The 19,173-nt window shown below is 48.5% G+C and overlaps 7 protein-coding genes across 7 annotated transcripts; 3 read left to right on the top strand and 4 right to left on the bottom strand.

Annotated features, from left to right (window-relative positions):
* Positions 1-1,076: 1,076 nt before the first annotated feature.
* On the bottom strand, positions 1,077-2,605 carry FPOAC1_011048 (uncharacterized protein; the record flags this gene model as incomplete). The annotated part of the gene is made up of 2 exons (XM_044855435.1): positions 1,077-2,097; positions 2,166-2,605. 2 exons carry the CDS (start codon positions 2,603-2,605, stop codon positions 1,077-1,079), a joined length of 1,461 nt encoding a protein of 486 aa, XP_044702748.1.
* A 2,716-nt stretch (positions 2,606-5,321) lies between these two features.
* On the top strand, positions 5,322-7,341 carry FPOAC1_011049 (uncharacterized protein; the record flags this gene model as incomplete). The annotated part of the gene is made up of 3 exons (XM_044855436.1): positions 5,322-5,798; positions 5,828-7,180; positions 7,231-7,341. 3 exons carry the CDS (start codon positions 5,322-5,324, stop codon positions 7,339-7,341), a joined length of 1,941 nt encoding a protein of 646 aa, XP_044702749.1.
* Positions 7,342-8,194: 853 nt separating this feature from the next.
* FPOAC1_011050 (uncharacterized protein) lies at positions 8,195-9,625 on the top strand (the record flags this gene model as incomplete). The annotated part of the gene is made up of 3 exons (XM_044855437.1): positions 8,195-8,330; positions 8,384-8,569; positions 8,643-9,625. The coding sequence occupies 3 exons, from the start codon at positions 8,195-8,197 to the stop codon at positions 9,623-9,625; spliced, it is 1,305 nt and encodes a 434-aa protein (XP_044702750.1).
* A 193-nt stretch (positions 9,626-9,818) lies between these two features.
* Positions 9,819-11,350, bottom strand: FPOAC1_011051 (uncharacterized protein; the record flags this gene model as incomplete). Its single annotated transcript, XM_044855438.1, has 2 exons — positions 9,819-11,250; positions 11,307-11,350. The coding sequence occupies 2 exons, from the start codon at positions 11,348-11,350 to the stop codon at positions 9,819-9,821; spliced, it is 1,476 nt and encodes a 491-aa protein (XP_044702751.1).
* Positions 11,351-13,078: 1,728 nt separating this feature from the next.
* Positions 13,079-13,882, bottom strand: FPOAC1_011052 (uncharacterized protein; the record flags this gene model as incomplete). Its single annotated transcript, XM_044855439.1, has 2 exons — positions 13,079-13,683; positions 13,762-13,882. The coding sequence occupies 2 exons, from the start codon at positions 13,880-13,882 to the stop codon at positions 13,079-13,081; spliced, it is 726 nt and encodes a 241-aa protein (XP_044702752.1).
* Positions 13,883-15,254: 1,372 nt separating this feature from the next.
* FPOAC1_011053 (uncharacterized protein) lies at positions 15,255-16,176 on the top strand (the record flags this gene model as incomplete). The annotated part of the gene is made up of 2 exons (XM_044855440.1): positions 15,255-15,776; positions 15,844-16,176. The coding sequence occupies 2 exons, from the start codon at positions 15,255-15,257 to the stop codon at positions 16,174-16,176; spliced, it is 855 nt and encodes a 284-aa protein (XP_044702753.1).
* A 158-nt stretch (positions 16,177-16,334) lies between these two features.
* FPOAC1_011054 (uncharacterized protein) lies at positions 16,335-18,264 on the bottom strand (the record flags this gene model as incomplete). Its single annotated transcript, XM_044855441.1, has 5 exons — positions 16,335-16,993; positions 17,042-17,084; positions 17,135-17,381; positions 17,446-17,726; positions 17,794-18,264. The coding sequence occupies 5 exons, from the start codon at positions 18,262-18,264 to the stop codon at positions 16,335-16,337; spliced, it is 1,701 nt and encodes a 566-aa protein (XP_044702754.1).
* Between the last annotated feature and the right edge of the window lie 909 nt (positions 18,265-19,173).

A 19,173-nucleotide genomic window follows, 5' to 3' on the forward strand; every position in this document is an offset into this window, starting at 1 on the left:
CTGTGCCAAATCTGAATCTGGATATAAGTCCTTTGCGCCAATCTCGTTCTGGTTGCTCTCAATACTAGATGAAAAACAATTTTCTCGGCCACGTGCTATATTCAGCTTGATACATAAGGAATGACACGATCGTTGACGGAACATCTTTGTATGAATTTCACTTATGAAAAAACTCTTCGCCCCGGATCCTTGCCAATATCAGCGCGTTGTGTTGATGCTGATGCTGGTTTGCAGAAAACAGCGTGGCAGCACATGCATGGTAACCTCGACGTTGCATTCGGACGCAACTATGTAAGACGCGGTAAACTCAATTCCTGGCTCCCACCTCTCCCAAGTCTCTGAAAGCTGGTCGCTGCACTTATTGGGCTTTGAATGAGGCTGGACCGGTCAAGTTTCCGAGTTACAGCTCTCGAAATTCAAGCCAAGGATTTACTCTGCTGCTGCTGCTGCTTCCCCAAAAATGTACGAATGGGAGGCGTGTGCCTACTGATTGCAACGAACATGATAAACGCCTCTCTGGTCGGTCCTAAAAATTGGTTGGCATTAAGCGAGTGCGGCGTTAGTAATTAGAACTAACCTGAGACAAGGACAAACTAAAGTGATATCGATAGTAACTATCCGTAAAGCCGCCTAGTCATTACCGTTAACTTTTTTTTTTAGAGCTGGATTTCACAATTCATGTTGCTGATCAGATCCTATCCAGTCTTCAACAGTTAGGCTCCCTCCCTTCGTGATCTGTCGTTTTCAGTGGTAGCAATCTCGAGGTTTCTCTTGAAGCTAGATGGCAGTAAACGGTATGTTTTTCACAGACCCGAGACGGGAGGCTCAGAATAGCTTCTGGACTATTGTTATGGGCTGTTCGTACAGAGAAGAGTATTGCACATACGTATTTAACTTGGGATAGTGTGCAAATGTTGCTGTAGCACAGATCGATATGGTACGCCGTCTTAAACAGTACAAGCTCCACTGATCGTGTACCAATTGATTGTTCGTGGCCATTGCTGAACAGAATTCAAGTCAGGACATAAGGAATATTATTAAGGCATACTGGATACATGTTCCTCCTCAATCTTCGATCATCGTTTAGCCACTCTGGATGGGACACGATCACCATTATATTTCGGCTGTGCAACCGTCTTGCCGTTACGAATGCTGCGTGACGACTTGACTGTCGGAGAGTTCCGCTTCTTTCCTTTGCTCATCAATGCCAAAAGTGTTCCTAGGGGAAGCAGCATTATCCGTAAAAGTGTTCTGAATGGGAGGAGGAAGACAGCGGTGAGCGACTCCATGGCCCATACAAATAAGTTCTTGTGTGACGCGCTATTCTTTGCAGCACTTGCAGCAAGGGCGATAGCATCGTCCAGTCTTGCTTCCATCCCTGAGAATCGCGACTCTGTCTGGATCTGGAGAAGTGTGGCCTTCTTTTCGTAACGGCGCACAGCCCTGTTGAGTGCGTCAAGCTCAGGCTGGATAGCATTACGAACGTCGCGTGCCACGACGCTGTCCTTCTGCTTCGTCTTGCTGATCTCTTGTTTTATCTCTTGGACGGTACCCGTTTCGTCGTTAGTGACGCGAGATTCCAAACGTTCTAGGCGCGCAAGGACAGCCTCCAGTTGTTCTGTATTCTTATTAACCTGCTGAAATTTGGAAGGCCCTCCTTGTACCACCCGCTGCAGGTGAAGCGTTCTCGACTGGACCAATTTTATCATGTGCGATAAGACACGAAACTCAGCCATGAGAAGGAAAATCGTCAAGTTGTAGTTGGAAACAAGGCCTTCCGAAGGTCGGCTTAGTTGTGATCGAATGGTGTGCAGAAGGTATGCACCAAGGAGTGGGAGGAGAAAGCATGAGGCCAGGGCCGTGATTTCGTAAAAGTATAATTCCGCGAGGGCATCTCGCTGCTGCTTACTCGGCTCTCGCTCATGTATCTCCTCTATCGGTTCGGTAGACACTTCTTCATCTTCTGGAACATGGTCAAGAGTTGAGTTAGGCCCCGGACCATGAGTGCTAGAGTCAAGGTCACTGTCATCGTCAATGACACTGTCTGCTACCACTTCATGCTGTATCCGAACTTGCTGCGCTGAGTGATACCAGGTCCTGTTTCTGGTATGAGTATATAGTTTGAGAAAATGCAAAATATCGGCAGAACGCCACCCTAAACTTACCATGGCTGCGTTACGGACCAGTTGAGGAAAACACCAGCAAGGCCCAGGAGCATGAAATCTGTCACGACCGCACTGCCATTTTTGAAAAGAAGACCAGAAATAGCTGGCAGGAAAGCAAAAGCCAAAGACAGCGACGGTAAAGACGATGATTCCTCAGTCAAAGATGAATCAGCATTACTAGGATCTCGCGGTTGAGGGTTTAAGAAATCTCGAGCTTCACTGAGGCTGTACTCGGAAAAATTTGAACTGCGGCGAGGGGGGATGGAATCGAAGCTGGGCGATGCCGGAGGTTGACGTCGAGATGCAGATGCAGCTTCCTCGGCGACTGACACGGTCATGGAACGTCGAAGCCCATGACCGGAGGGCGGGGCGCTGAAGCCGGAGCTGACACCGGCAGCGGGTCTCCCGGAGGAGTTTGACGTGGTATTCTCGTCCACCATGACCGAAGCTCAATCGATGGCCTTTTTCTTTTTTTTTTTTCTTTCTTGGCTGAAATCGAAATACCGACTAGGGCAGACTTGAGGTAGGTAAATGAAGGGAAAGACGGCACATTAAAATCAAGTCACGCGACAAAGTTTACGAAGAGGCGGAGAATGAGGGGGAAGGAGAACAAGGGAGGGATGACAAGAGGAGTCGGGATGATTGTGAAATGAGAATACGTTGTGCGACAAGATAAAGAGTTGGAATGTGATGGCGATGAGTTCGTCAAACGAAAAGAGAGACGGGAAATGATGATGGTGAGTGTCGAATAAACGACGTCACTTTGGTATAGAAAGTGAGACTTAGGTAGTTTACCTTACCTTGGTACCTGCTAAACTCTAACCTACTAACCTATGTGCATTGATTGATTGTAAATCTGACGAGGCTTCTACATGAAGACGGGAGTCCTGGGCTGGCAAAGTTCAACGCCTGCAGCTGTAGCTTGCCTTTGTAGGTGGGATTTACGTTAGTTACCGCTATAAAGCCAAAGCTGCTAAGTTGGCAGACAGGCTGTCCATGGGATTCGCCCGTGAGAGGTACGTAGCGACGAGCCTCAAAACGCGGAGGTTTCTCAGCTAGGTAACTAACAGGTAGAACTAGGTAGCTTCGATTGATTCAGCTGAGAACAGGTCTAAGAGTCAACCTAATCTGCCAATATTTGGAATTGGCACAGAAAAGGCGGGAGAGCTAGAGGGCGGTATGGCTCTGTGATTTGATGACTTGCGACGTGCATGTCTTGTATTGGGTCCAACCGAGGTGATCGACATGCAAGGGAAATGGCAGATTGGGGTGGGACAGTCCAGTATTTGCGGGTATGTATGGTATCTATATGCAGTTGAAAAGGGAGATTGTTAAACCAAGCGTGTTGACATGAGTAGATGGGTACAGTAGACGGACATCTGTTCAACATATGAGAGCCTGTATCAGTGGTTGACAACATTGGAATCCAGCGACAATGTGTTAGGGGAAAGCCGTCAAAAAGAGATCCATGGCTACGATCCATAAATAATGGCCAGAGAGGCAGAATCGATCCTTATTCGGCTTCATGCACAATATTAAGCCGCCCCAGTCCTGTGCGGCTCGGGACTCATGTTTATTAATAAACAAAAGTAAAGACGACAGCTCGAGCCTCTTAATTTAGTATGTGACGTCAACCTTGACATTCAGCTCGATGCTACCTAACACAATACAAGAGTGCGCTGATATGGAGCCTTTTCACCAACCCATGGGTAAGTAGGTAACTAACTACTTAACTCACGATAGGCAGATGAGTAGCATTCTATAATAGATTCAACTGATGAAATAAATGTTGATCACTCGCTACATCGTCCCATCTCTCTTAAACATTTACAAGGCCGAGGGAGATAGATAACTCCAGACGAACCTAAATCCGAGACGCCCATTCATCCCGATTTGAGACAGGGGCAACGGTCAGGTGGAGCGACTATGACAACATGAAGAACATGACCCGTACTAATATGCAGCTTCTATCTCTTGCTACTGTGTCCTGCAGTGTGATGAAGATGTCGGAGTAGCCTAACGGTTCAGATTCATCGTTTACTTATATTGCATGAATAATTTGGATTAGCAACTCGGCTTTAAAAGATGCCGTAACGTCTGGTCCATTAGTCTATCCTTTCTTGTCCTAAACTAACCTCGTAGGCTCAACGCCCGCTATGGCGTCACGGGAGACAACCAGACATCCCTTGATACCTAGGTACCTAGGATGATAGAGACTGCGGAAGCCCCTTGTCAAGAACCGTCGCCTGTCAAAGAAAAAAAAACCATTCAGGGGATGACTGCCTGCCTAGTAGTGATTGCCCTAAGAACCCAGCAACTTGGGAGCCCCTGGTTTTGAAGATTCAAGATGGAGATTTGATCTTACATCACATACCTAAACTAGGTAACCAGGTATGTAATCATGAACAGGATAACCCGGATAGGAAAAGTGCCTACTAATAGTTAGTAGAGGAAAGGAAGGGACTGAAAGAGGTCCGGTTCATATTGCATGACAAGACAAGACCACCTCGGGACGGTGGCCCGGGTTGCGTTGGGTTTTGAATGATGAGACTTGGGCTGTATTAAAGTAACCAGACTGCCTCCCGTCACCCCTCCGTGTCTTGCACACGATTTCTTTATTCGACTCTAACACCATTTCCTACGACATCATTTCAGCCCCAACAACTCCAGGGCTTAACCACCGTTTGTTATATGAAGCTAGTTCATCCAATGCTTCAAGCGAGCGCAAATCTCCGCCAGTCAGCCTAGATTCTGAGCCCTGGCAGATTCCGGGGACACCGGTAAAAGAAACAAAAAGCAACAAAGTCAATCAACAAGCGAATATAAAGGTTCAAAAGGTTCCTTCTTCTGCTTCGGCTTGGTTTTGCCTGGCTGACGACTTCTATTGAAGGGAGTTCAACGTCCAATAGCATAGCGACAACTAGTCGCAAAAAACTCGACAGCCCTACTATCTAATAGGTAGGTAATTTTTCCAAGAACTACTAAGGTCTGCCGCGATATTCCCGGATTCAATTCTTCTATCTGATCCTTTTTGGGAACAACATATGTTGGACAACACGAGTTGAGAGAGATTCCTTGCTCACGTCCACTTGCATGACCTGGAAGTGACCTATACAACCTAGGACCAGCCCAAACTCGCCCAACAGGGCACTGAATATGCTGGTTTTCAGGGCATCCAGCAGCCCGTCATCCACTAAAACCCCGGTCGCCCTCTCCCCAGCCTCCTTGTGCCGCTTTCATTGGCCCACCGTCAGCGAATTTCCCCTTGACATCTTGTCCCTTTGTTGCTTCTTTTCTTTCTTTTCTCCTTGGACTATTATCAACGACTCGAGCAATTCCTTTGCCCGCTGCCACTCGATCATCCACTGCGACGAGTCCGAAACCGACGACGACCTTACAGATATCATCGCCTCCAACCCATCACACTCTCTTAGCATTGCCGAGAAGAGCTTAGCAACATCCCGCAATCGTCGCATTCCTTCATTCTCTGTTTCGGGCTCCGTCTTCCACCACCGCCGGCTCCGTGCACTGCCCGTTAGCGCTCAGCCTCAACCAGGACTTCAGCATCAAAGACATATTCAACAAATCGGTCGCGACTCCAGTCTTATCGATCACGCCTCTACTCACGTTTCCGTGAGAAGGACCTCGCTATATCTCCCGAGCGCGGTCGTCTTGGCGGCCGTGCCGACAACCTGTTTCCGACGGATTCCCTACTCTCCCGCTCACCCTCCAACCCCGTATCGGCCGCCTTAGATGCTCCGGGCAACACTCTGATCTTGAGCCTTGATCACTCACAATCCGCCTATCCCAGAACCGGCTCATCTTCTGGTCGAGCTGCCGCTTTGAACCCTCGGCAGCAACAAAGTCGAACAGCCGACGGTCGTCAACCATCCGCGTTCCATCCTTCGCCCTTTCGACCTCAAAAGGCTGCTGGAGCTGCGCATCGCGCCCGTCGTCTGTCAGCCGCTCGTCTCTGGAATCCTACCAACTCGACTCCTCGGCCTCACACCAAGCCCGACTCGTCGCGCAAACGCCGTCCCTCGACCCCTCCTCCACCATCCATTCCGCTACTGCATCCTACCTTCGACCACCGAGCACCCCCTGATTCCCTAGGCGCCGGTCCCAGCGATTACCCTCTTCTTACACTCTCCGAGCAGCATCAAATAAAGCATTCGTTATCGCCTCGTGCGAGTCTTCAAGTCGACAGGGCAGGAAGCAGTGACCGACGAATAAGCCTACCGAATTCGGTGCGTGCGTCTTACGACGAAAAGGGATCGCGACAAGGTGCAGTATCGGCTGAAGAGTACCGTCTCAGTCGGGACCTTTTGGCCCAAGGTTCTGTTGTGGAAGATCCGGTCGTCAAGATCGATAAGGGCAAAGGGAAGGCTGTAATGATGGCTGAAAACACTGATCCTATGCCATCATACGGTACGGACTTGGAGCGTGGTCCAGATATTATGGACCCTAGAATGTCCAATGTATCGGCTGGTGATGGAATTGGATCTGCCTTGTCAACGACAAACTCTTCTATTATGGGCGAAGAGGTCGAGCCGGATGCAGCTGGTGAATGGGGCCCTCAGCATCCCTGCTATCCACATCTAAACCCTCATGTACCTGTCGATTCGCCAGAATACACCAACACACGGATCATCCGAATACGTCGCGACTGGTTGATCAAAGGCGACCTGGCGCCCACATTTTCAAATCTCTATCCCGAGATCCTAGACCCCGCTGGCTTATCCGAACAAGAATTCCGTCGTATTATTGAGAAGCTCAATGGAGAGTTGATTCCCGCCTTCGATCCGTACAGCGCGAGGAATATTATCGACAGTCTGCTTGGGCTTGTCACAGGTTGGGTCTGGGATGACATGGGTCTCACTGGCGCCAAATCCAGACTGAATAACCTTGAGAAGTGGATAGAGCAATGGAATTGTGAGATGGAAAAGACCATGGGCGCTGAGGATGGTGTTATGCCACCCAAGATCATGCCTCTACGTCAAACAGGTTACATGACAGTACGTTCCTTTATTCATTGCAATCGAGCGTAATACTGACTCCGCAACAGCTCGACATTCAAATCCCCGATCCTGAGATTATGCCAGCCCCCAGCACTGCCAACCCCAACGAATCGAGGACAGCCTTACCTATGACACCTTCGTCCGCTATTGTTGCCTGAACATAACATTCACTTTTGCACTTCACAAATTCCTTCAACTGATTGGCTAACTGACAGCCCTTCGGCTTTCTTTAACGTTAACTTCTTTAATTCCTTGACGACGAACGAGGCGGCTCCTTTGATGAACAGGACGTCTCTGAACGAGTTCCACCAAGTCTGTTTATACCCTCACAGACTTGGGAGAGATTATTCCTTTAACCCATCTTGATACCACTACACATCGCATGGCGTTTTTTTATTGGATTTGTATTTTCTTTCACAGCAGGCTAGTCCCAGATTCCTTTGATCTGGACTGGGCCGGCTTGGTCTTTTCTTTTTTCGTTTATATATCATGGAGAAATGATGGGTGGAAAAGTTGTGGCGGTGTTGGATCCGTCGAGCTGAAAGTATCATGTCTGGTGTCTCTCAACTTGCGGCATGCTCTAGATGAGGATGAGATTAGACGGTGCTTGTTTGGGAAGAAGCTTATTTAATTTTATTTGTATCATCATGTAGTTTCTGATATGACATATTCATCTAATACCATGACATAAATGCTCCTACTCCACCAGACTTCCTCACTGGTTGGTTGTAAATGTCATCAGAATACCTGGACTAGTTACCTAGTGCTTGCATGAGTCTCCGATGTTCGGATCCATCCATGGACATTTCAAAGTCCGCCCTCTATCTTCGAACGCGGCAATAGCCCGGGCAACTTCTGAGTTATCCCTGCCAAGATACCAAGCCCGGATTATAGCCATGGTTGGCATTAGCACTGTCTCCCATTTAAGAATGACTCTGTCCTTCTACTCCCAGGTCAGCCTTCAAAAGTATTGATGTGAAAATATGGCGAGTACGCCCGCGAGAGTTGAGAATGTCGAGTCAGGTAAAGCAAGAACAGCCTAAAAGAGGGTTCATCGGCTGGGTCAAAAGGGTGACGGACCTGATACTTGCGCAGTATCTTGTCATCGGGTTTGCCACCGCCTGCGTATTAGGGTATTTCTTCCCGTGTAAGTCGTCTTTCATCCTACTCAAACGCAAGTTGCTGATAGTCGACCTACAGCTGTCGCTCGGCATGGAGGCGTCATACGCTCTGAGTATAGCGTCCTCTATGGCGCTGTCGCTTTTATCTTCCTTGTCAGCGGATTGCAGCTTTCGCCCGAGAAGCTGCGTAAGAATGTGACCAACTGGCGATTGCATGTTCTGGTTCATGGAATCAGTTTTGCCGTCATCCCAGCTATCGTCTTGGGTAAGTTGATTTGACGACGGTCTCCCATTGACGGCATGACAATAAAGCTAGGCAAATGAACTGACATTGACAGCCATTGTTCACATCTCCATTGCTGCTGGAGCTCTTGAGTCGCAAACTCCTTCGCCACCAATTCTCGTCGGCCTTCTCACTACGGCATGTCTTCCAACAACCATTGCCTCCAATGTTGTCATGACACGGGCTTCAGGTGGAGATGAGGCTGCGGCTATCATCTCGGTCGTGATTGGCAACGTGGCAGGATCATTTCTTTCACCACTGCTCATCTACGGCTTCTTTCCGACTGGTCATCCTGAGGTGTTCGATAACTGGCGCCCTGCTGACCCATCTACCCTGAGACATATGTATGCAGATGTTGCCAAACAACTGTGTCTCAGTGTCGTCCTGCCTCTCATTGTCGGTCAGGCTATAAGATGGAAGTGGGAAGAGCGTACAGTGAAAGTCCTCGATACACTTAAATTGGCTAAAGTTTCGACAATATGTCTCGTTCTGCTTGTCTGGACAACATTCTCGGGGGCCTTCGGTACCGGTGCGCTGAAAGACTTGTCGACCAGCAATGTCCTTTTCCTTGTCTTTATGAACGTTGCACTGTATGCTCTATTTACCATCATTTGCTTTGTCCTCGCGAGGCCTCCCGAGAGATTGGTCAGAATGAATTCTCCATCCTGGTTGAGGGTTTTGTTTCAGCGCATGACCAAAGAACAGACTATTGCGGTATGTTTTTGCGGCGCGGCCAAAACAACAAGTTTGGGTATCCCACTGGCAAGCTCAATGTGGGCTCGTGCGGATGATGTGACACGAGCTTATATACAAATACCAGTATTGCTATACACTATAGAGCAGGTCTTTATGGCCCAAGGGTTAGTGTACGTCTTCAAATGGTACATGCGCCGTGAAGCCAAGGAGAGCCTCGACGAGGAAACGGAACAGGATAATTCTGGAGAACAGCAGTCTACAGCAACACATACCGAAGCCTCTGGCTTATCAAGAGAAGTTATTAACACGGATACAGAAGAAAAGGTACAGCGTGGCTCATAGGGTTTCGGCAGGGCGAAGCTTTCGGGACGCTTCAGTCTTCCTATGCATGCGTGCATTGAAAAGCGTTCTCATGCATAATAGCATAATATATATCAACTCATGTTCACCTTTTGATGGTAAATTATTTATAAATTGTTCATATTCATACGCAAGAAATCATATAGTTGTCATGATCATCTAGTCTTGGCCGATTTCAAGTTTGTCCTGCCTTGACTTTGCCCACGCCGTTCAAGCCATTCTCCTCCTTCTTGATGAGACTGTCGAACAAGGGTTTCAAGTGCTGTGCGCTCTTTTTGGGGTAACGCTTTTGGTCGCTCTCATAGTCGACGTAAGTGACACCGAATCGAGTCTCGTAACCCTCGGCCCACTCGAAGTTATCTAGCAGAGACCAGGCAAAGTAGCCATGGATATCCACGCCGTCGAGACGCGAAGCATCAGCCATAGCCTTGGCATAGTCATCGTAGTACTTGACACGGAAGTCATCCTGGAGGATCTTCTCCCGTGGCATGTCATTCTCGCCCTTGATACTGGTGCCGTTTTCAGTAACATACATTCTGGGGAAGCCGTAACGCTTGGAAATCCAGACAAGTAGGTCGCGGAAACCTTGAGCACACGGTCGCAGCCAAGTAGACTGAGTCTCTTCACCGATGCAGTCACCTCGGTGGTTCCAGAAATGCAGCTCAAGGTTGCCAACAAAATCCTCAGGAGCAGCCTCACCCTCACTGTGCTTAACATAGTTGGCTGTGTAGTGGTTCATGCCATAGAAATCGTTTGAGCCCAAGACAAGCGCCTTCTCCTCTGGTGTAAACGTAGGGAGGCGATCACCGAGCTGGGCACGCATCGAGGCTGGGTAGTCTCCAAAGTAGATGGGGTCGGCGAACCAGGAAATAGCAAACTCAATCTTACGTTCGGCAGCCTCGATATCCCTTGGGTCTTTGGGGTCCCAAGGGTATGTAGCGTCACCATTAAGGGTGATTCCAATCTCGCCACCGTTCTTGGGCTTGAACTCCTCACGGTAAATCTTGACGGCACGGCCGTGAGCGACAAGAAGGTTGTGGCCAACAATCCAAGGCTCAGTAGAAGAGTCACCAACGTCAGACTTCTTGCGATCAGAGCAGCGACCAGGAGCGTTGGAGCCGGTGCTGTAACCAAGAATGGCGGAGCACCAGGGCTCGTTGTGGGTGATCCAGTTCTTGCAGCGGGGGATCGCCTCGAACATGACACGGGCATAACGCTCGTAGTCAAGGGGGAATTCCTCGCGGTTCAAGAGACCGCCATATCGACGGTCCAGCTCATCGGGAACATCCCAGTGGAAAAGAGTGATGAAAGGGGTAATGCCGGCATCAAGAAGGTCGTCAACGAACTTGCGATAGTGGTCGATTCCAGCTTGGTTGATAGGGTCGTTACGACCACCGAGCGGGATGATTCTAGACCAGCAGATAGAGAATCGGTACGCCTTTGAGCCTAGGGACTTGAGGAGAGCGATATCCTCAGCAGTTCGGTTGTAAGAGTCACAGGCGGTGACACCAGAACTGCCATCCGCGATCTTGCCAGGCTGGGCGCAGAAGGTATCCCAGTTAGCGGGGCCTCGGCCATCCTTGTCAATGGCGCCCTCGATCTGATAGCTGTTACGGAGGTCAATTGCTGCCGCACATGATAATTGCTGCGAGAAGTAACTTACGAAGCGGTGGCAAAGCCCCATTTGAAGTCTGCGGGAAGCGACATGGTGGATGAAGGCTGGCTCTTGGCTCCTCGAGATCCAACTGTACTATGGTATGTCGGGCAGGAGTGAAGCTATCCCCGAAGACAGCTCGTCGAAATAACAAGGAAAGGGGGTATATCTGAGCGATGGAGAAAGATGCTGAATGCAGAAGAGGAGGAGAGGAGAAGGTCTTGTCCCTTGCGCATCAGAACACTCTCTTATATACCCAAACTCTAGCATGGGTTGGCCGTCTGTCCGTCCATCCATAACCCATCCCTCCTTCATCCTCGGCTCTGCAACCTCCATTCCACTCGCAGCTTAGGCGCACTCATGTCAGCTACATGGTGTAACTGGACTGGAGGACAGAATAGAGGGATATGCCTCAAAGATCGTGTCTGTTTCTTCGGACCGTCACAGCCGTGGCCGGATCATCTGCCCCAAAGGCTGGGGTGGGGTTGACAATGTTGCAAGAGCATGATTATGGTTGGTGGTCAATGTACCTTCCGGAGTTGAATTGGTGGATTAAGGTAGTATGTATAGGCGTACTAAGGGCCATGGCGGCACCTGCCCAGGCTACCACCTGCATTCTGCTGACGGGATGTCTCCTTCCATTCTCTTAAAAGGCAATTAGTCCCAACCAATAGCTAGTACCGTTGCCCCCATGGGGATTTGTTTCAGAATCCCTCTAACGTGGGTTGGGAATCTAGTCTAGGCTCTTTCATGTTTCCTACTACGCCGCTCTGTCGATTTTACCTCCTCTTCGTCCCCTTTTTCCTCGTCCCATTGTCATATTTCAGAAACTCGCTCTTATCCAATTCACAGAAACCGAGTTGAGGAAATCATAACCTCTTTTTTGCACTTTACTCTTTTAGTCGTACATGGACATCCGTGCTCGTCAGACGATTCCCGCTCATCTGTGCCTCCGCGAGCCTTCGGCCCGCCTCTCCGGCGCCACGACAGGCCGCTACCGCCAGAACTTCGGTACCTTCTGTCACCATGGAACCTGGAGCATGCATGCCTCGTCTCGCTTGGTTTCGCCTCACCGGATGAAATAAACAAACGCAGGAGTAACTCGTCGACTTCCCGAGATCTCGCACTATGCACGTGGTGTCTCGGCTTGAAGATCCAAGGGTCTTTGTACTGCTGTTGCCCCTACATTCTGGGTTGCATTGTGTTTCGGATGCTGGATGTCTGTTTTTTTATCAAGACCGGTTCCTGTCAAACGGGCCAGACTGCATTACCCCGAAATTCCCGGCCTGTCATGGTTGATAGGGCCGGAACACCATGCGCTGTATTGGGATAGTCCGGGTTTTGGGGCTCTACTACGTACCTGCCTGGTCCAGGGTCCGGCTCCATCTTCACACTTATCTTTCTTCCACTCTCCTCATCATGCGATCGGCTACTTCTCACAAACTTCTGAGACACGCTAGTTGCTATACAAGAATGATCAATGATACATTCATACGAAACTAACAGAAGACTCAAAGCACAATCATTGGGTACGTTCAATTTTGACAAGCTACCTATCTAAATCGCTGTTGAGCTTGCGTCAACTGTCCCTAAAGAGCGACTTGATAAAACAAAAATGCCTCCTCGCCTATGCGCCTATCGACAAAAGAGGATCTCATTGCTAGGATTCTAGCAAAAGTCCTCGTCATTAATCCCATTTCGCATGTGTTGATCAACAGTCGCCAGCTTCTTCGATATTACAACGGACTCCACCCGTTTCCGAATCTACTCAACGCTGCGTTTTAGTTGCCTCCAGTAGCTGCTTCTGGATCGTCCCGGTCCTTCATCTTCCGCTTTCCAGGGACTGACATTTCCACATCGATATCATGTTGTGGAGATTCATTGGATTCGTCGCCGTTGCCTGAGTATTCAACAATCTCCCACCCGACCTTGACTCGGCCATCTTGCGATTGTTTGACGCCTTGGCTTCGGCGCATGTTGCCCAGGCGTGTTCCTTCAACCATACCATCGAACCAAGGGACTCCATACGATTGGCGCAGTGCTGTGTTCCTGCCCACTACCTCCGATGGCTGTGTAGTTAAAGTCTTGTTGTCTTCGTCTTCGGGGATCAATCCCATATCCTCGAGGTCTCGCAGGTCTTCCCTCAGCAAGCTGCCGAGCGTGAGGTTGATGAAATCGGCTTCAGTGTGTGGGTTTTCAGACCAGTAGGACAGGGGCGTGCCACAGTAACCGCAAAAGTGACGTTTTGAGTATTCTTGGCTAGGGTGTGTGTAAACACGTCGGATCAAAGCATGTGTCTCGTCAGGGAAGAAAGAGTAGGTTGTACTGTGGTACCACGACAAAGGAACTCGAATGTAGGCAGCTAGTGGGGTTGCAAGGGATGTCTCTGTAAGCAGTTGTCAGATCATATACTCAATACTCGAAATTGTTTTTCTGAATCTCTTGGACGGGATTTCAAACTTACGATGGGCAGAATCGGTGTTGAAGAGGACCTGTGCCTCGTTGATGCCATCCTGTGGGACAGCGATAATGTACCGGTTTCGGCCGCATTGGCAGCCACCGCGCAAAGGTCTGAGGGTACTCATAGCTAAGGCTAGCGATTAAAATGGTGGACTGGTTGAACGAACGAGTCGGTAGTTTATATTGCTCGTGCTAGGGCGTAAAGGCTGAGAAAGAGAAGGACGGAAGGGAAGTAAGAATTTAGGTGAGGAAGAGTTGTAGTGGCCTAAAAGGTCCCGTCAAGTAATGGAATTGTTTGCCCGGTGATCAGCAGTTTGCGCCCACGTATTAATTGGGCTCTTTTCCTCCCGTCTGGATCTTGCGCGTTGAGGGGAGGTAGTTGCAGTAAAGCTCTGCTGAGCTGAGTGCTCCCACCTCATGGCAGGACCCAGCAGATGAGCAGGCAGTGACGACATTCTTTCAGTGAGTTTCCACTAGAGCTCAAGTTGCATTCCACGACACTCTAGCGCTTCGTGGGGTCTTCTAGAATTATGAGTTATGCCGCCAGCCGACCAACCCCGGGCCGGGCAGCTGAACTAAACGCCCCTCTTTCTCTTTTTGTTAAAGCTCCGTCAAATTGAGTTACCCTAAGGTCATTATGTCTATAGGTTAGTAGATATTTCATCATCAAGCAAAGTATTTCAATGTTTATATTTCTGATATAACCAAGACCTCATACCTCTGAAATTTCAATACTACCATCAAGCCGACCCAGTATTATTTCTCGGCTCTGCAGTTGCCTATGCGCTGGCATGTATGTTGGGATGCATTCGCTGGCTCGCCTGAGACTCGGTCACTAACAGAATATTCCAGTAAGATCGAATGCATGCACGATCCCTGATTATGCCAACAGGTTTCCAATTATTTCCTAGTCGTAAGATCCTAACCAACAAACAACAGGCTCAACACTTTTCGACTATCGCGGTCACTCACCGCAAGGCGTTTCAGCTCATAAAGATCATTGCACACGAATCTAGGACTACCTGTATATCTCATAATCTGTATAAAGATCTCTAGTCTAGGTGGTAAACATAAACATTCCATGTGCTCGAAACCGATATACAAGTATCAACCCTTATACTAAAGACTTGAAAAGAAAAAAAGAAAAGAAAAATAGATATTGCTCAATATTCTTACATCGCTCATATTTAGGTAGAGCAAGAAGAATCAAGCTCCACTACCTGCTTACCTCCTCTAGTCTAATTGACTCTCATCTATAATTCGATGGATATACATGCATTTACACTGCCTAACTACCTACCTATGTTAGGGGCAAGACAATAGACCTGCCAGTAGTCACTTTGTTTTGCTGACAAGTTAGGTTGTTTTTTAACCAGTAGTTAACCTTTACTGCAAGTGGTGAATAAGACTCACTAAGAACGCACATGAATCATCTGGTTTAGCGTATTACTCAAACCTTGCCTATCATCACCACTAAACTTCAGCGCAGTCTTAACCATGGACACCGCACTCACTGCCACCAGCCGCCTCTCTATTCAAAAATCCGCAAGTGGCATTCCATGTATCGGGTTCGGCAGTTACAGAATCCGCGGCCAGTCGTGCGCAGCCGCCGTGCTTGCAGCGCTTTCCGCAGGATATAGACACATCGATTCAGCCGCTCTGTACCGGAACGAAGTGCGTGTCCGTGAAGCAATTGAACAATCAGGTGTGGCTCGCCAAGACTTGTTTCTTACTACAAAAGTGGGAAGCCCAAGAAGGAAGACGGAAAAGACTGAGGTCTATGAAGACGTTCTCGCGACAGTGGAGCGTATTGCTGGAAAGGATGGCTACGTTGACTTATTACTGATGCATGTCCCTGGGACATCACGAGAACATCGACAAAGCTTGTGGGGAGCTATGGAGAGAATAAAAAGAGAGGCAAGAGCACGCTATGTTGGTGTTAGTAATTTCCGAGTACGACATATTGATGAAATGAAGGAATATGCTACCGAGTGGCCTCCAAGTGTGAATCAAATCGAGGTGAGTTATTGCGTACAACTTGATCACGAAAGAAATCTAACCATATTTTTGTTGTCTTCGGTGCCAGCTTCATCCATGGTGTCAACAAAAAGAAGTTGTAAAGTACTGTCAAGACAACGATATTATTATCGAGGCATATAGCCCGCTTGCGACTGGTGCCCGGCTGAACGATCCAGTAGTTGAAAGTATCTCGACAAAGCATGATAAGTCGCACGCTCAAATTCTTATTCGGTATTCACTACAAAAGGGTTGGATCCCGTTGCCCAAGAGCTCGAGGCCGGATCGTATTTCCAAAAATTTTGATGTCTTTGATTTTGTCCTGGATCGAGATGATATGGAAACCTTGGATGGTTTGGATAAAGGGCCAGCAGGTGCTGTATTCAAAATGAATGTAGACTAGTCTAGATCGTATACTGTATCCCCTTGTGAGTATGAAGACTCATGTTTATGACGTTCAACGGATTTGTATTACAACGCTAAGTACATGACTCGGGATATACACAACAGTACTGATAGGAACATGGGTGTGTTGGATGCTCTTACTCTTAGCAGAGAACCCTATGTCCTTCCATGCTTAGCCCATTCTCGCAGGACGTTCTTCTTAATCTTGCCAGTGCTTGTCTTGGGCAGCTCGTCCACGACCTCTACCTCTCTGGGAACCATAAACCTGCTGATATCACTCTGGTGTTTGGCCCACTGAATAATCTCATCCCCAGTCACGCTCTTGCCATCCTTAACTGTGATGTAGACCTTGGGCCTCTCACCCCAGTGAGAATCTGGAACGGCGACAGCACCCGCCTCAAGAATGTCTGGATGCTGGGCCAGCATGCTCTCAAGAGCAACAGACGAGATGTTCTCGCCACCAGAGATGATGATGTCCTTCGCGCGGTCTTGAATCTGAGCACTGCCATCTGGGTGCCACACCGCCAGGTCGCCCGAGTGAAGAACGCCTCCAGCAAACAATTCCCGTGTGGCTGCAGGATCCTTGTAGTATTCTTTGGCACAAATGTTTCCCATAAAGACAATCTCGCCGATTTCCTTGCCATCCTTTGCGACATCGACAAGGACTCCTTGTGGCTGGTCTGGCTTGATAATGCGGATTGGTAGACTGGTTATGAAGCCGTGCCCTTGCCGGGACATTTTTGCGTATTTTTCTGTTGGAGGTAGATCATCCCACTCAGGTAGAGTGTAGCATTTAGTGATTGGCCCGTATGTTTCTACCGGGTATATTAGCGATGTTATTTTTGAGGTTCTACTAGACGTACCTGTCATCCCGTAAACGTGGACGGGTATGAGGTTTAGTTTTGTCTACATGTTCGTGTTAGAATCTTGTTTCTATAGGATTTGAAAACACGCACCATTTGTTCGAATAGGTATCCTGTTGGGGGGCTAGCCGCCACTGTGACTTTGACTTCGTGTGGTAGCTTTTCAGCTTCCGTAGCCGCTACCAGTAACGTATTGACTGTTGGAGCGGCGTTGAAATGTGTAATGCCCTCTTCCTTCAGCAACTTCCAGATGAGAGGATAATCGATCTTTCTAAGACAGACGTTGGTGCCACGCACCGCAACAACGGACCAGGGAAAGGTCCAACCCACTGCATGGAACCTACAGATAGTTAGTTAGTCGTTGAATCTCCACCACGGTGATATATATTTTCCATGTTACTAACATTGGGAGGATCCAGAGGTATTTGCAACGCCCGATATTCAGACCTGACTCGACAATGTTGGCCATGGTAGCAAGGTAAGAGCCTCGATGTGTGTAGACGACGCCCTTGGGCTTTGACGTTGTTCCCGAAGTGAAGGGGATGGCAAGCATGTCGTCCTCACTCCGGGCTTGAGCATGAAGACCCGCCCAGCCTTGGCTTCCTTGGGCAATATCATGCTTCAAGCCCTCGAGAACGGCGTCATCAAAAGGACCAGACAATTGACCCACGGTAGCATCATTATCCTGGCAAGAAAGGTTAGCAACAGCCTCAAAACAAGCGTATGCCTGTTTGCGGGGGGAGGAAACCAACCAAATCGACAATCAAGGGCACATTCGTGTGTTTCTCCTTGTACGCATCAAGCAAGCCAACAAACTCATTGTCAACAATAATGCAATCCACTTCAGCAAAGTCAAATATGTAGGCGATGTCTTCTTGTTTTAGACGGTAGTTGGCCGGAACAATAACAGCGCCTGCCGCTACAATGCCGTAGATAGACTCGAGGAAAGCAGGCGTGTTAGGAGCGAGGACGCCTACGCGCCGATAGCCATGCTTGACGAGATAGTAGGCGAGACCACGGGCGCGATCAGCAAACTCGGCATAGGAACGGCGCAGTACAGCTCCGTTAACAGTGATGTGAAAGATGGCTTCGGCATCGGGCTCAATGGATGCGGCACGCTCAAGAAATGTTGTAGGGGATAGAGTGTGAAAGTTGACAGGAGCTGTTGGATGAGGGCGGAGATGACTGATGATAGAGCGAATGCGAGAAGGGGGGTCCGACATTGTGAGTTACGTTATGAGAAAGGTAGGCAGAGTTGGATGTATGTTGCGAATCTCGTGATTTAGTTAGGTATGAATAGTATCTAGATAAATGAGATGACTTCAATTCATAAGTAGCCATGTCTCGGTTCAGCCCGGCAAACACGGTTCTTGCTCGGTTTCTCCAAGTACTGATTGCCCCGGCCGGCCATTAGCATTCATTTCAAGGACGATTACATACTCGAAGAAGCTTAGCAGCGCCAATAAGCCAATCACAACCTTGGAGATGATAGATCCATGCTTGTTTATTCTTTTAGTGTCCTTTGTGAAGGCGGGGACCCCGCATAATTTGCTGCGGAGGAGAACAGGGTAGTTACCAGGTACATACCTATATGTCTACTTGGCAAAGATGAGGAAAGGGAATGAATGAGATTGAAATATTCTCCAATCGATCAGTAACAGAGTTCACACACTATAATGCGGAATACTCTCCTCTCTGAGCAGCGTCAAAGTGCAGTGGAGAATGCTGCCGACAGGATATAAATGAAGCCTGAAGCATAATGGTCAAGTCTATAAAGGCCAAACTGAGACCGGAGCCAATGGTTATTAAAGTAGCGACGTTAGAAGACAACGGAATGACAATTCCAAGCGAATAAATGAAATAAAGACATGGGCAAACCAAATACTAAAGTAGGTACCTATCTCATGGTAGATACGAGGGAACCTATCACATGTTGAAAGTTGGTCTTAATCCAGGGTATTCAGATGTGGCGCTGAGTGGCTCAACTATGGCGGTGCAGCATCAGCTCAAGTCTCCACTCCTCCCTGCAAGTCAATCTACCTTAGTAACTTTACTTACCCACTACGTAACGTAACTAGAACGGGGTCTTTCATATGATTATTTGAGCTTAGTTATCACTTCGTATACATAAC

The sequence above is a fragment of the Fusarium poae genome, chromosome 4, assembly GCF_019609905.1.
Source record: "Fusarium poae strain DAOMC 252244 chromosome 4, whole genome shotgun sequence".
NCBI lineage: Eukaryota > Fungi > Ascomycota > Sordariomycetes > Hypocreales > Nectriaceae > Fusarium > Fusarium poae.